The 14745-nt window shown below is 41.2% G+C and overlaps 2 protein-coding genes across 9 annotated transcripts; both read right to left on the bottom strand.

Moving 5' to 3' along the window:
* Positions 1–1546: 1546 nt before the first annotated feature.
* LOC127786098 (geraniol 8-hydroxylase-like) lies at positions 1547–3898 on the bottom strand. Its single transcript, XM_052313427.1, has 2 exons — positions 2685–3898; positions 1547–2329 (listed from the first exon to the last, which is right to left on the bottom strand). The coding sequence occupies exons 1-2, from the start codon at positions 3564–3566 to the stop codon at positions 1727–1729; spliced, it is 1485 nt and encodes a 494-aa protein (XP_052169387.1). The 5' UTR covers positions 3567–3898; the 3' UTR covers positions 1547–1726.
* A 420-nt stretch (positions 3899–4318) lies between these two features.
* Positions 4319–14081, bottom strand: LOC127786097 (uncharacterized). Of its 8 annotated transcripts, XM_052313422.1 has the most exons (16): positions 13469–14081; positions 13113–13194; positions 12540–12653; positions 12304–12375; positions 12064–12183; positions 11793–11873; positions 11560–11688; positions 11431–11481; positions 11194–11338; positions 9956–11105; positions 9717–9822; positions 9372–9628; positions 6690–9182; positions 6189–6293; positions 5527–5601; positions 4319–4712 (listed from the first exon to the last, which is right to left on the bottom strand). In XM_052313422.1, the coding sequence occupies exons 12-13, from the start codon at positions 9536–9538 to the stop codon at positions 7856–7858; spliced, it is 1494 nt and encodes a 497-aa protein (XP_052169382.1). In that variant the 5' UTR covers positions 9539–9628; positions 9717–9822; positions 9956–11105; positions 11194–11338; positions 11431–11481; positions 11560–11688; positions 11793–11873; positions 12064–12183; positions 12304–12375; positions 12540–12653; positions 13113–13194; positions 13469–14081; the 3' UTR covers positions 4319–4712; positions 5527–5601; positions 6189–6293; positions 6690–7855. The 8 variants fall into 8 exon arrangements, with proteins under 8 accessions (XP_052169382.1, XP_052169381.1, XP_052169379.1 ...); XM_052313421.1 differs by having other exon boundaries at positions 9717–11105; positions 12540–12692; XM_052313419.1 differs by having other exon boundaries at positions 9717–11105.
* Between the last annotated feature and the right edge of the window lie 664 nt (positions 14082–14745).

The following is a 14745-nucleotide window of genomic DNA, read 5'->3' as shown; positions in this document are numbered from 1 at the left end:
TGTTTTTATAGTAGAAAATCTTAATTTAAAAAGACGATATAATTTTTTCTACTGATGTACATACATATTTTAAGGGTGTTATAGTTTTTTTACTCGTGCATAAAACAATATCTAAAGGTTTTTTAATAGTTTTTCTTGTCGTACTTATGTACGTTTCTTTGTTTCCATCGTTAGTACGTGCGCTAGTTTCTGATATGCATGTTATACTGAGAGGAAGCAAAAATAGATCTAATATAACAGTTACCATGTGGCGATTTAGGAGCATTTGTAGGGATGCCAAATGGCGGCTTAGGAACATTTATAGGAAGATTAATGGACTTTAGTATATAATAGATAGATAGATGTATACATGCATCACTCATCCATATATTTGCAACAAAGCGTGGGGTATCAACTAGTTTATATATGAGAAGGTATGAGACAGTGGATGTGTAATTTATAGACATAATTATTGGTGTGATTATTTCTGATTTTTAAGAAGTGCTATTACTCGATCTATATACCATATATTGTTGGAACCAAACACTCATCATGCATTGAACCACATCATCTAGAAAATAATAGTTTTTTTCCTATTAATACTTTGATCACAACCATTCATATATCATATTCATTGACAATCCACTTAGCATAGTTATTATCGTAAAGCTCAACATTAATTGAGTTATGCCACCTTAGAAAAATAATACCCACTGCATTTCTCTCATGCTTCATCGTATCCGATCATGTGTCATGCCTAAACTGTTATAGAAGTTTAAATATTATCCTTTAAGCATTATGACTACATATTTTCTAAATTGTTTTCTTTGAACTATTTTATAATTATTTCTAAAATTCCCACGGCAATATGTGGGGTATCCACTAGTGAATATTATAAGTGTGCACAATGAACCCAATTAGCAAAAATTTTCCTTCTGTCGAGCAATCATCGTTAGGAAGTACAATAATATATGTTTGCTTGGATGGGAGAATAAGCTGTATATAACGGATAAACATTAAACAGGTGAAATGAGTTCTTGAAGTTACCTTAGGTACTACTTGTTGCTTCATTTCTTATTATTCATCTCTCTTTACTTGTCGTTCTGTAGCTTATTGATGTTTTTCTTTTTCTGATATAAATAAGGACACGGCCCTGATTTACAATTTGTAGAAATCAAGCGTACGTAGTTGTTCATTTCAAGAGTCGTCAAGTATGCACAGCAACGAGGAGAATAAGATCATGAGCCCGTATGGTATTACTCCATACTATGAAGTGATACAGAGTATTGGTTTGCAAAAGCAACGGAAATCACCATATATATGGCATCCCCTTTTTTTCATGAAACACGGCAAAGTCACAGGTGCTTATATAAACGCACACACATTCCTCCCTATAAACACACCATACCTCTGTAATTGCCTCTGAAAACTAGGTTAGCATATCTTGAGATTCATAAAGTCATTATAGGTGTCTCGCTGTCAACAGATATGTCGTGTAACATTGAAAGAATAATTAGCCGTAAATACGAGCACTCATCTCAAGTTGAATTACAACTTGAACCGGATAGGTAGGTTTCATCACAAGAAACATTGCCAGTTGAATTACACTCACTTCACATCCTATTTTTGTTTTACAATACTTCGTGTATCAGAAAATATCTTGGGTGATTACATATTTAGAGCAGCTATCATCGCATTACATTTGTAATGTTCTTCTATTCTTCATCATAAAAAAGTCACATGTTTCTTATTGTATTTCTTGAGCTATTACATAGAGGGGAACAACAAATGATAGTGTTAACCCAAACCTCTCCCTCATATCCACTCCATTTTTCCCAACCTCAGCTGGCAATGTCCATGTGAATCGGTGTAGCAACGAGCCAAGCATCAAATGGACCATTCTGTGAGCTAGTGGCAATCCAAGGCAAATGCGCCTTCCAGCTCCAAAAGGAATTAGTTGAAAATCCCTCCCCATGAAAGTAATGTCACTATCGTAGAACCTCTCTGGCATGAACTTATCTGGCTCGGTCCATGCGTTGGCGCATCGATTGATCGCCCACAAGTTTATAAGCACTTTCGCTCCCTTAGGAATGGTGTAACCTTGTATTTCTACCGTGGCTTCGGCCTCGTATGGTGGCAGAGGCACCGGAGGATGAAGCCGGAGGGTTTCTTTGATGACAGCTTGAAGGTAGGGCAGTTTGGTAATATCATGTTCATCCATTTGTTGTTTGGTGCCTATCACACTCTTGAGTTCTTCTTGCACCCTTCTCATCGAGTTTGGACACTGCAATAGTTCTGCCATTGCACACTCCATTGTGTGAGAAGTCGTCTCTCCACCAGTGAACAAATCCTACAGCAAATGAAACTTGAGTTTAGAATTATCAATTAAATTTACTTGGTTAAATTACAAAATTTAATCAAAACGAAAAATTGTAATCCAAATTTAAATTAGAAAGCTGGTTCAATAATTTTAGCTAAATTAAATAAATTAGTCATGCATGATAACAAGGGTCTTATCTTTTCGCTTATGCTTATATTTATCAGTTAAATTTTGAATTTCAACCTTAAATTTGGATCTGATTTTAGGGTTTTTAATCGAAGTTTATTTTTCAGCTGCCTTTGGTTTTAGATCGCTAAGAACACGTATATAAAAGTTTGTTTTATTCACAAATTAATATCCGTCCGCAAGTTGTACAAGTACTCACTGTAAAAAGTCCACGGATGGCATCACGGTTAATTTCGTTGCTATCTTCTTTACTCTCCCCCTCCTTGTCCAGCATCACGTCGAGCAGGTCGTTCTTGCGTGGCTCGCCGGCGGTGCGGCCATGCATCCTCCGCTCGATCTGCTCGTCAATGATGGCGTACATCCTCTTCACCAGCCTCGCCATCCTCCGGCGAACTCCCTGGAGGTCGGCCGGCGCGATCGCCGGGAAGAAGTCGGAGACGTTCGGCCCGGTGCCCAGCACCGACGCCTCGTCCACGATGTCGCTCACCTCGCGCGCCGCCTCGGGGTCGAGGTCGACGGAGAACATGGTGCGCGACAGGACGCCCAGCGCGGCGACGTGCGCGGCGTGGCCCACGTCCACGGCCTCGCCGCGCGCGGCGTGGCCGGACACGCGGCGGACGAGCTCGGCCACCTTCTCCTCCCGGAGAGCCCTCATGGCGTCGAGCCGGCGCGGCGAGAAGAGCCCGACGGTGCTGAGCCGCCGCAGGGCGCGCCACCTGCGGCGCGGGGGCAGGCAAACCACGGAGTTCTCGCAGTGGCCGCCGGCGCGCATGGAGTCGCCGAAGGACCTGGCGGCGATGTCGGCGTTGTGCCGCTGCAGGACCTCCCGCGCCATCTCCGGCGACGACGCGACGACGGCGCGCACGGTGCCGAGGCGGAGCGACATGAGCGGCCCGTGGCGCGCGGCGAGGCGCGCGAGGGAGCGGTGCGGCAGGTGGTCGAGCTGGTGGAGGTTGCCGATCAGCGGCAGCGGCCACGGGCCTGGCGGCAGCCGGCGGCGAGCGTCGGCGAGGAGCTGGAGGACGTAGGCGGAGATGACGGCGAGGAAGAGGGAGAACGCGAGAGGGAGGAAGAACGCCATGGTCGTAGCAAAACGTGCAACTCACCTCACCTGTCCTTGTGTGTATATACTGCTGCATTGCTTGCTGATGAAGACTGTTTATTGTTTGCCATTTCGGTCGTAACATACTCTATGTTCCCAACCTAGGTGTGTTTAGATCCTAAAAATTTTTGGCCAAAAATATCAAATCAAATATTTGGACATATGTATAGAGCATTAAAAATGGACGAAAAAAATTAATTGTAAGTTTACATGTAAATTGCGAGACGAATCTTTTGAGCCTAATTGCGCCATGATTTGACAATGTGATGCTACAGTAAACATTTGCTAATGACGGATTAATTAGGCTTCATAAATTCGTCTCGCAATTTACACGCGGAATCTGTAATTTGTATTATTATTAATCTACATCTAATACTTAAAAGGTGTGTACGTATAATTAAAAAAATTTTGGCCCAAAGAACTGTACACGGCCCTAATTTCTAATGAAAATTTTGGTTGGAAGTGAAGGAACTCAAGTCATGGATGACAACTAGAAAGGACTATATGATGATGCTGAGATTGACTATAATAATTTTTATATAACTAGATCGAAGAAACGTATCAGATCGTGCGGCTACGAACGGAGGGATCACTGTTGCACTGTAGCAAGAGGAATGCGGCCACGTAGCGACGGCAAAAACAATAAGTTTACTAGGGTGGACCCCGCGCGTTGCCGCGGGACATAATAAACGAATACTGATTATTAGGCAGTGTTTAGTGAAACATTAAAATAAAAGGTACTTATGTAGATTTCAAAATATAAATGCAATGTCCAAGCTGATATGTATGATTACAAAATGTAGTCTCATTAGTATGAATATGAATATATATGTTTCAATATTTTTGATGACAACAAAAATTATACCGAAAGTTCACTAAGCCATATAATATATGTAAAATACGCTATTTTATTAGACAAGAGAATCGACGAGGGTGGTCAGTTGGTAATTCAAATAGTTAAGACTCACATAATAGGCATCGAAGGCATACAGATGAGACAAACGATTTATCTTGTAGCACAACTCCTGATATGTCCTGATATGTCCTCTGGCAAAACACCTGGGCACCTGGCTAATGGAAACATGAACTACATGATGATCACTTTAGATAGCTTTTTGCCTTGTCCTGCTTATTCATTATAACAACTTGCATTAGTACGATTACCAACATTAAGGCTTAAGCATGATGGATAGCAGATAACTTTTAAGGAAAATATGTATATATGGGAAATATCCATGTATGTACAGTTGTTGAAGTGGTTGATCATATTGAATAAGAGAAAAGAATATTATGTGACAGTTGATGAGATGGCAAGTGAGACTGTAAGGTACGTAAGTGTGTTATGAAGCATGTGGATGGAAGACCTAATGAATAGCATGCCATGAACCTGTAGCAAGATTAAATTAATAGGAGATGTGCATGATCAAATATGAGATAGTATTAAAAGCATTAGTCTTGAGAGAATCTAAATTAGATGCGGAACTTTTTGTACTACTGCACGAATGCAAGAATCTCCAAATACAACATTTCTATAGGTAACTTGTAAAATGCAGTAAAATTATTTTTACATTGAACTTGTTTACCAGTTAGTACACAAAATATAAAAACCGAACATAAATAAAAGCTATGAAGCAACCGTAGCTACCAGAAGGTATTAGAGGAAAGCTGAGTGTTAAGATCACATAACATGGATAACAAATAATTGAACGTGATTGAGGAGCTGCTATATGATCTGGGTGGGGGAATGCTGATTTAGAATTGAAGCAACAATTTCCGGTGAATAAATGAACTGGGACAAGATAAGAATTAGTCTGTAAACGTGGTTTGAACAGATGGCAATAGGTTGAGCCAGTAATGATGATTGTGCAGAATAAATGGGAAGAAATTTCATACATGAGGAAAATAACAGGGCAGACAGTAAGAAGAATATAAATTATACCAGCAGATTGAGCAAGTAATCTTCAATGTATAGAGTGTCTAGATGAAAAATGCGTGTGCCTTGAGATGCTGATCACTGCAATAAACATTAATTGAAAAAACTATAACTAACGTGTAGATCTAGATAGAATGGCTATTGATATTGCAAGGATGCATGTATATTTGAGTGAAAAGGTCAAAACTGAACATGGATAGAATTTGTCACAACAGTACAATATATTTCAAAAGAAATTTTATGGTTTAAGCTATACAGACACTTCGTGTTCCTAGAGGGTCCACTTTTTTGTTAGAGAGGAAGAGTTTGCCCAGTACAATGTCTGAACTACTAAAGCAGAGTTGATCACCATTGTATTTTCAGGAAGATTAGAAGAGAACATGTAGATGGAAAATGAACTATAGTATCCGTATTGTCCATAGTGAGCAGACAGGAACCGCAACAAAGAAACATATGAAAAACTATTCAAAGAAACATCCATATGTGCATTTTGGTGATCATGTGCAATAAGTGTCTCTTTTCACGAGCATGTATTAATATAGAACATATTGAATCTAGTGTTCAGCGCTGATCAGGCATACGAGTAAAATAAATTAGAGAAATAAGATCTACGTGGAGTATGTATCACCATAGCAGAAGAAATGAGGGATAAATAGTTATATCTTTACCTTAACAGTATGATATAATGCAAAATGTTTGCACTTAAAAGCTGCATGCTCCTACATGATCTAGAACACTGCAAAAAGATATAATGAAGCACCAGATTAACAGCCCTGCAAAGTCATGAAGAAAAGTAAATTTATTTTAGTAAGTACATGAGAGACAAAGAAACAGAATGGTGTTCAATTTAGCATCACTAATAAAAATGTAGAATGAAGGTGATATTTAAGAGAATGCATCGTAACCAATTTTGGCCACCTGGTGAATAAAAAGCTAAAATATCACAAGGGGGGAAGGCTATATAGATTATTTCACTAAAATGCGTCCACTTAAAAGCTATATGTTTCTGCATCATCTAGAATAATGTAAAGATGCGAGGAAACACGACATTAACATGCATGCAAAGTACTGAAGTAAAGTCAATATTGTAGTAAGCACATGAGGGGTAAAAAGAATACAATGAACTTAAATTTAGCACCAGCAATAAACTATAAAGTGGAAGGCCATACCTTAGGGAAAGGATTGTAACCAACAAAGATGATTATACTGTTGGAGTTGTGGTGGATCATTCATGTGCTGCCTGCTGGCCTAAATCATCAAAAATTTCTCTATAAACAACATTATGGGTGCTGTCTATATACTCAGGCGGGTTATTCTCAATCAAAACCCGTAGACCATCAGGCGAAGTCACACGTGAGAACGCAACATAGAGTTGCCCATGTGAAAAGACTGGGCTAGGAATATGGACACCCACTCTGCTGAGTGTTTGCCCTTGGCTCTTATTTATAGTCATTGCATATGACACCCGGACAGGAAATTGGCGCCTCCTTAATTTAAAAGGCCACCTCTTATCAATTGAAGTGGTCACTATCCTTGGAATGTATGCTTTAGATCCTTTTGCCTTTCCTGTTATTATTTCCCCCTCAATTACACGACGAGTCAGCTGAGTTACTATAAGCCTTGTACCATTGCAGAGGCCTTTTGATGGGCTAATATTGCGTAACAACATAATTGGAACTCCTATTTTTAATTGAAGGTGGTGGTCTGGCATGCCACTGATCTGTATTGTGTTAAGGAATTCAGTTGGGTAGAGGGCATCTAGGGTGGCACGATTGCTTGTGCTATCATCAATTGTGTCTGAGCTGTAGTATGACATTTCTTGTGTTGTCAACTGTGCAATAATCTGTGCATTAATCGTTGCTGCTATTTCATTTGTTGGTGCTAGAATTGCTCGCTCACATAGGTAAGAACCTGTGTGAGAGGTACTTGAGGTCTCATATACAAAAGAGATCAGGCTTGAAAGGTTTCTTGTCCCAGCTGGCAACAACAAATACTCCGGTATCTTTATCCAAGAAGCATCGGCTCGATTAGTAGGAGAAGAATCAGGGACTGTTCCCTCTCCAATTTGTAGCAGCCATTCTGCAAATTCCTCGAGGCGTCGGCGTTGTGTATCACATAATAAAGGTGACTGAAGTCTCATATTTTCTGTAAGGTGCATAACAGTGCAGTGCTGCCATAAATGAGAGCGTGTGATAGATGAGGATAAGATTTTTTGCTTTTTTGCATGAGGCAGGACTGGAAGTGTTTGCCTAAAATCTCCTCCAAGAACAACTGTGATGCCTCCGAATTGCTTGTTGGCAAATGATGGATCATTGGTTGCTAGGATATCTCTCAATCATCGATCAAGAGCCTCAAAGCAGTGTTTATGATTGACAGGAGCCTCATCCCATATAACCAATGATGCCTGGCATATCAATTGAGCCAGGTGAGTGTTTTTTTTAATAGAACAAACTGAATGCTCATGTATATCCAATGGTATTCTGAATCGAGAATGTGGTGTGCGACCACCGGGCAGCAAAAGCGCAGCTATACCAGAAGAGGCAACAGCTAAAGCAATTTTCCCTTGGGCCCTTACATTGTTTAGCAAGGTATTCCATAGGAATGTTTTTCCAGTACCTCCATAGCCATAAACAAAGAATGTTTGTCCAACATTGTTGTTTACCGAATGAACAATGGCATCATATATATCTCTCTGGTTCAAATTTAATCTACCTAATTGTTCAACAGCTTCAACCAATATCTTATCAAAATCATATCCTTGTTCATCCATTAGAAGTCTATTAGCAAATATAGATGTGATTCGAGCGGTAGGCTGGGGCAAATGGAACTGTTCCAAATTATAGCCAGTATTTTTGAGCAAGGTATCAAGTTCACTAAGAACATAAGATCTGACATATTGTGTGATGGAAGGTGCAGAAGAATTTATTCCAAGTGCATTATGTGTAATGTGGTAGGTAGCATCTTCACCCATGGAAGCCATATATTCTTCAAATAAAGCCAAAGGATTTGCAACATCACAGAAAAGAAGTAATGTAACAAATAACTCACGAAGCTGGTAGGGAAGAGCCCAATGAGCTGCATCAGCCATGGCAAAGGACCACTCACGATCATCACCAAGAAGACCTAGCGCCTGACAAGCAGCCTGAAATGTGGGATATATGCAGCCTTCAATTGTTCGAACATTGGCATATGATTTTGCACCTCTGATAATGTGTAGCAACATTCGAAGGTAATAGACATCTCCTTGGGCTGGACCAACATGTGCTATTCTTCCAATTTTTTTGCGGTGATTTTTCCTTGGGGCCCAGTATTTTCCATCAGCATGCCAAGTAAAGTATTCAGGGAATTCAACATATGTATATGGAGCAGCCTCAGCATACTCTCTATTTGCTACAAACCATGCAGTTAGCTTTGTAATGTGATTCATTGGGTTTTCCAAGACCTGCTCTAGATTATCATCCTCTGTGAACATAATATTATTATCAAATGGCATATGGACATGTAGCCTTTCAACTGAAGGATCAGTATAATGAACAACAAACCGAAGCAAACGCCATGCTGCCTCATTTGGTGCTACACATCTACATTCCAAGTAGGTGTCAATCTCATTAGGTTGTTGTGTAGAAGACTCAGCGGACGTTCGTTTGCGCTGGAGGCCAATCCTAGAACAATCGAAACCCTTAGCAACATACTTGAATAGGTATTTTTCCATCCCATCACGGTTAACTCTCTCTACGTTGATGTGTGCGTCATATTTGACTAACAAATCAACATTGTGGGGTACAACATATCAATTGTCAAGAGTAACATCATTCTTTGTGGTAGTTATTTTATTGTTTGGCCTAGCATACCTGACATGTCCATTTTGTAGGATCGTTGTTTCCTCACAATATTCCTTGGGATAATTCTTTGAGCATTGACCATCAACCATACATGGACATGAAGGATTTGCATCTCCACAAGGTCCATGGATCATAAATTTTGTGATGAAGTTGTGCTGATATAAGCTTGTCGACATCTCTAGATGTTAGCGGTCCATCCTTAGCTAACCACAATATGATGTGAACATGTGGAAGCCCACGTTTCTGAAATTCAACCGTGTACACAACTGCAAAAAACAAAGTGTATAAGAATTGACACGATGCATATTTAATGGCTGAAGTACGCAACATGGTAGGGTATAGATAGCCTATTACCTGCTGTGATAGGTCCGAAAAATTCCTTTTTTATAATATCGTACATGAACATTTGCAACTTAATATGGAATACACGGTTAACAATGTCAGGCCTATCCGATGAGTGCTGTCCAGGAATGAAAGCCAAAGCATCTGTTATCTCTGACCATAAGGGGTTCGATGTGAAAGTGATAAATAAATCAGGGCAGCCATATTTTCGACATAGTGCTACTGAATCCAAATAATTCTGGTAAAGATACCTTGGCCCGCCAACGAAAGATGAAGGCAATATTACTCTCTGCCCAGCCTGTGCTGCCTGACTAATGCCTGTACTAACAATATCACAGACTTCTTTGAATGAAGCTGTTCTGTACTTTTCTTGAAAAGATTTGGATCTATAGTGGTTCAGCCGAGATTCCTCCATACAACAATATCCATCAATCACATAGGATTGGGTCCCTCTCTTGCAACGCATTGGAGTGTTGAAGTCATCAGCTCTATCATGAAGCCTATATGCAAAATATTCAAGCATTGTAACCTTGTTTCGCTTGATACCCTCTGATCGAGGACAACGCCGGTATGTTATGTTTTCATGGTAGCCATCCTCTCCATACGGGAATAGAATTGGATACTGCATTGCCATGAATTTACAATGCTTTTCTTCAACCTTCTGAAGATGACCAGCATGGTCTTGCACTACCAAGTCACGATCTACATCACTTATACCTACATCACCAACAACTAATCCAACAACCTCTGATGCCACAGGTGCGCTAAATATATCACCGTGCTTGTCAGGATCCCCAAACAATCTTATAATGTATCGATCATCACTATTATCAACCAATCTATCACGAGCTGTCCTAAATAGTTGCACAATTGGATTATGAGTGTTGAACATCTCTATAAGTGCAGCAATAATATCTGGATTAGGTTGGAAACTCCTATTTGCATAGGTCCCAACATGCATTCTGTTTCTAATTTCATTGTCAGTATCAAAGATATATAACTGAGCATATTCTGGTCGACGTCCTTCTCTCGGCATGAGAGATCCAATGCGATGGCATAACTGGCCACTTATCTTGAAGACATATGGTCCATGCCCATCATTGATAGAATTAATAACTTTTACACCCATGGATGTGAAGGCAAACATGGAATTGTAGTACCTTATATTTTCAAAGAAATGAGTTGAAAGAGGCCTATCAACTCCTGTTAACAGATCATGCAAAGGTTGTGGAGGTGGCCTATACGGAGGTAGGATAACACTTCCTTCTTTATAGCATGTGTTGTATGTTGGTGATGGTGTTTGTCGATCCCGACGAACACGCTCTTCATACCAGAAGAATGCACCACAATATTGGCATCGCTCACGTGGTGGTCCAAGTCTTAGAGGAGAGAAAATAGTTCCTAGTAGTGAACAGAAATATGTCAATCCATGAATTTACCAAAAACAGAAGCATGCTTCTGAATGTACCATAGGCACATAAATAGCTACCAGAGTTTGAGAATCACATGGGCAAGTCGATCAGCAAGTCGATCAGCAAGTCTTATCAGCAAGTCGAACAGCATGTCGAACAGCATTGATGGTCGTGTATCACATCGCATGAGAAATTTCATTTATGTGATGATTTGCATATAATCTGTACACAATGAACATCATAACTATCATTTAAGATAGAACCAATTTAACTAAGGAATTAACAAAGAGCTTTGATGACATGGATGAACTTACGATGATGGTTGCTACATGGAGGTGGGATGGCTGAAGGGTTTGACGATGAGGCTGCAAAGGTTGGTAAGATTATATGGAGGAACTTAAGGGTATTGTACAGCAGAGGGATCCTATTAGAGTATCACATACCTCCATCAGCAAGTGCGATAGGTTGCATGTTGGGATGGTCACACATTGAGGGAAAAACAGGCGCGCATGAATCTGAAGGACCAATTCGTGGGCGGACATTTCGATGTATCTCTTGGTTTGTTGAGTGCGCTGAATGATGTATTATAGATATTGAGACCAGGGTTAGGATAAATCTTTATAGAAAACATGAGCGCACTAAAAGTTGGAGGGCGCATAAAAAAACCACAACTTACCTTTCTGCAATTTTGCTAACATAGCAATTTTACGTTTCCTTCGTGATTGAGTAGCGGTCATAGGATCTGGGTGTGGGAATTCTGATGTAGAAAAACGTAACAAATGAGTGGACAAACTTGAAAAATGATACAAAACAAAGGGAGAAAATATTTAGTCCAACACGCAAACTATAGTACCAAAATATTGCATAGATAAGCAATGGTTCATAAAATTGAAGTATAGACTTTAGGAGTGACAAAGTGGTAAGGAAAGCTGTAGCAGCAGATTGACCTAGAAGGCGACGATGACGTGTGAACCGTCCTGATGGCACATGAGAACTTCCAAGGGAGCTGGCATCGCAAGAAAAAGGTTCATCAATCCTCATATTGACCTCATTAGTGGTAACACCATCTGCAAAATATATAGCACAAAATAAAATAATTTGTAGATATACATGACAATCAAATACGAACAACATAATGATAGACCAAAAATGTACATGAGCAAACCACAAGAGCAGTGAAAGTGTACCAGTAGGCTGAGTACGCATGCACCGACGTACAGAGCGTCTTGAAGGTAGATGAAAAGCAACGGGGAAGTGATCTGTGGGCAGCACATTAGCATCATTAGCAGCAATATTCAGTCGAAATATAGATATGGAAAAATAACAATTTTTCGGTAAAACAATGACATCAAAACAGGAAGCAACATTTCGCTCATGAAAAGCAAATACGAAAAGTATGTACAGCGACATCCAAAACACTAACCTGGAGTTGCAAAATCTTGCAAAGGTTCTTTTCGTTTATGTTGTGCTATGTGCGTCGATGGCCCAGAAGAGGTTGACATTGTGTAAAAGGTGGATAGCAGCGTGCTGCTACTCCCTAGAACAACAATCATTCAATTCAATATACCTTTTTGGACTGTAAAAATCAAGGTGCAATATCAATAAAGCAAAGGGAATATATATGCAACAGCCGGCTGGTAAATCGATTAATTAGACAGTGTTCAACGCACTCTGGCAAAGGAACCAAAGAACAGTAAAATTAAATAAATGTTTAGCAACAGGTACACCGACGTGTAGTGCCTAAAATAAGTATAAATGACCACACCAAAGGAGCAGAATAAATGTTTAGTAACAGGTACACCGACGTTTAGTGCCTAAAATAAGTATAAAATGACCAGACCAAAGGAGTAGTTCAGGTAAAAAGGAGTGGAAAATCATGGCACACAGTAAGACATAGTGCGTGAAAACTGACAAAGTCAAATCATATTATTTTCTTTTAACCACAGATTAGCACCCACTTGACAAACTGGTAAATAGTTGGTAAGATACAACTTACATACGAATCCTCGTATTTATATCTCTCAGTGAGTGTGTTTATGATCTCTAACAAAAACAAATTAAGTCCAGAAAGTGAGCACCTGCAAGTCCAGGAATTGATGATGCCATTATGGTCATGTATGACTCACAAGTAAAAATTATCGAACAACCATATATAATATGAGGATCTTGACATTGACCCACCCATGCATCCACATGATATTTGAGCATGTTAATAGTGCAAATGCATCAATTCATGCAGATAAATATAATTCTAATTTTGTTTCTGACAAGGGTTTGGTTCCCCACCCAGCCACCCTACTACAGCAGGCATGAGGATCTAATGAAAGGAAAAGCTCTACAACAGGTGGTTACCTTCTGTCGATTTACTGCTTGCTCAAACATCTGTGATCCTAATCTCCAAGCAGCACTGAAGAGGACAGGAAAGCTGAGCAGCCGGACAGCAAGGTGGCGATGGCGCCGGCTGGTTCCGCGAGCTCGACGGGATGGAACGCCGCTGCAGTGCCGAGCAGTTCTGCGAGCTGGACGGCAAGGTGGCAATGGCGCCGGTCAGCTGCGCGAGCTCGACGGGGTGGAATACCGCGGGGGCGGCGCCGCTGAGCAGCCGGACAGCAAGGCGGCGATGGCGCCGGCTGGTTCCGCGAGGTCGACGGGATGGAACGCCGCTGCAGCGCCGAGCAGCTCTGCGAGCTGGACAGCAAGGTGGCAATGGCGCCGGCCAGCCCCGCGAGCTCGACGGGGCGGAACACCGCGGCGGCGGTGCCGAGTAGCTTCGTGAGATGGAGCTCCGTGGGGAGGCAGCAGCGCCAATTAGATCTGCGAGGAAGCAGCGGGGAATTTGGGAGGAGGAAGCGGTGGGGAATTTGGGAGGGCGAGGCGTGGCGAGGATGCTGAGGGATTGAAGGCTTCAGGCTGCTGGAGAGAGAGAGGGGATTGGGCCAGCCACCAGCGATGCTGCTGCCTGCAATGTCCGTGCGCTGGAGATGACGGATGGATTAAATCCATCGATATATAGATCGAACGGTCCATGTGGTGGCAAGAACTGTTGCACTGTAGCAGCTCTAGGAAGGCTGATATTAACTCGAGTACTGCTGGTGGTGGGTTGCAAAAACAAAGGATTTAATATGATATGATATGATATGATTATGATATGCATGGTTCATATAGTGCCTGTAGTGGTTATGGTAGTAGCAGCGGCAGTAGTAGTATTTGTAGCAGTAGCAGTAACGTTAATATGGTTAGTAGCAATATCTGTAGCAGTACTTGTGAATTTCTAGTGTACTGTATATTTGCTGAGGTTTTAGGGTTTGTATATTATTATGTTGTTATCGCTCGAGGCTTGTCTTGAGCTGTATCTATGGTATTGTAATAACCGGAACCAATGCGATGTTTCTGCTATGCTACTCTGATGTGCATATCTCTGAGTAAACGATGTTTATGAAGATATATGCTATAGACTTATATTCTACTCTTCTTGTGGAATATGTCGGTTGTTTCAGAGCGGTTGCGGTGAGGAGGTGGCGTCGCCGTTGCCGCTCGCCACACAGCCGCCCCCGCCACCGCCCACCTCCCACCCATGCGCGCCCTGTGAGGGAGATAGTGGAGAGAGAGGGGAAGGAGATGTATGACAG

Source organism: Oryza glaberrima, chromosome 10 (assembly GCF_000147395.1).
Source record: "Oryza glaberrima chromosome 10, OglaRS2, whole genome shotgun sequence".
In the NCBI taxonomy this organism is placed as follows: domain Eukaryota; kingdom Viridiplantae; phylum Streptophyta; class Magnoliopsida; order Poales; family Poaceae; genus Oryza; species Oryza glaberrima.
The sequence above is the reverse complement of the archived record's forward strand: the minus strand, read 5'-3'. Positions and strand labels throughout refer to the sequence as shown.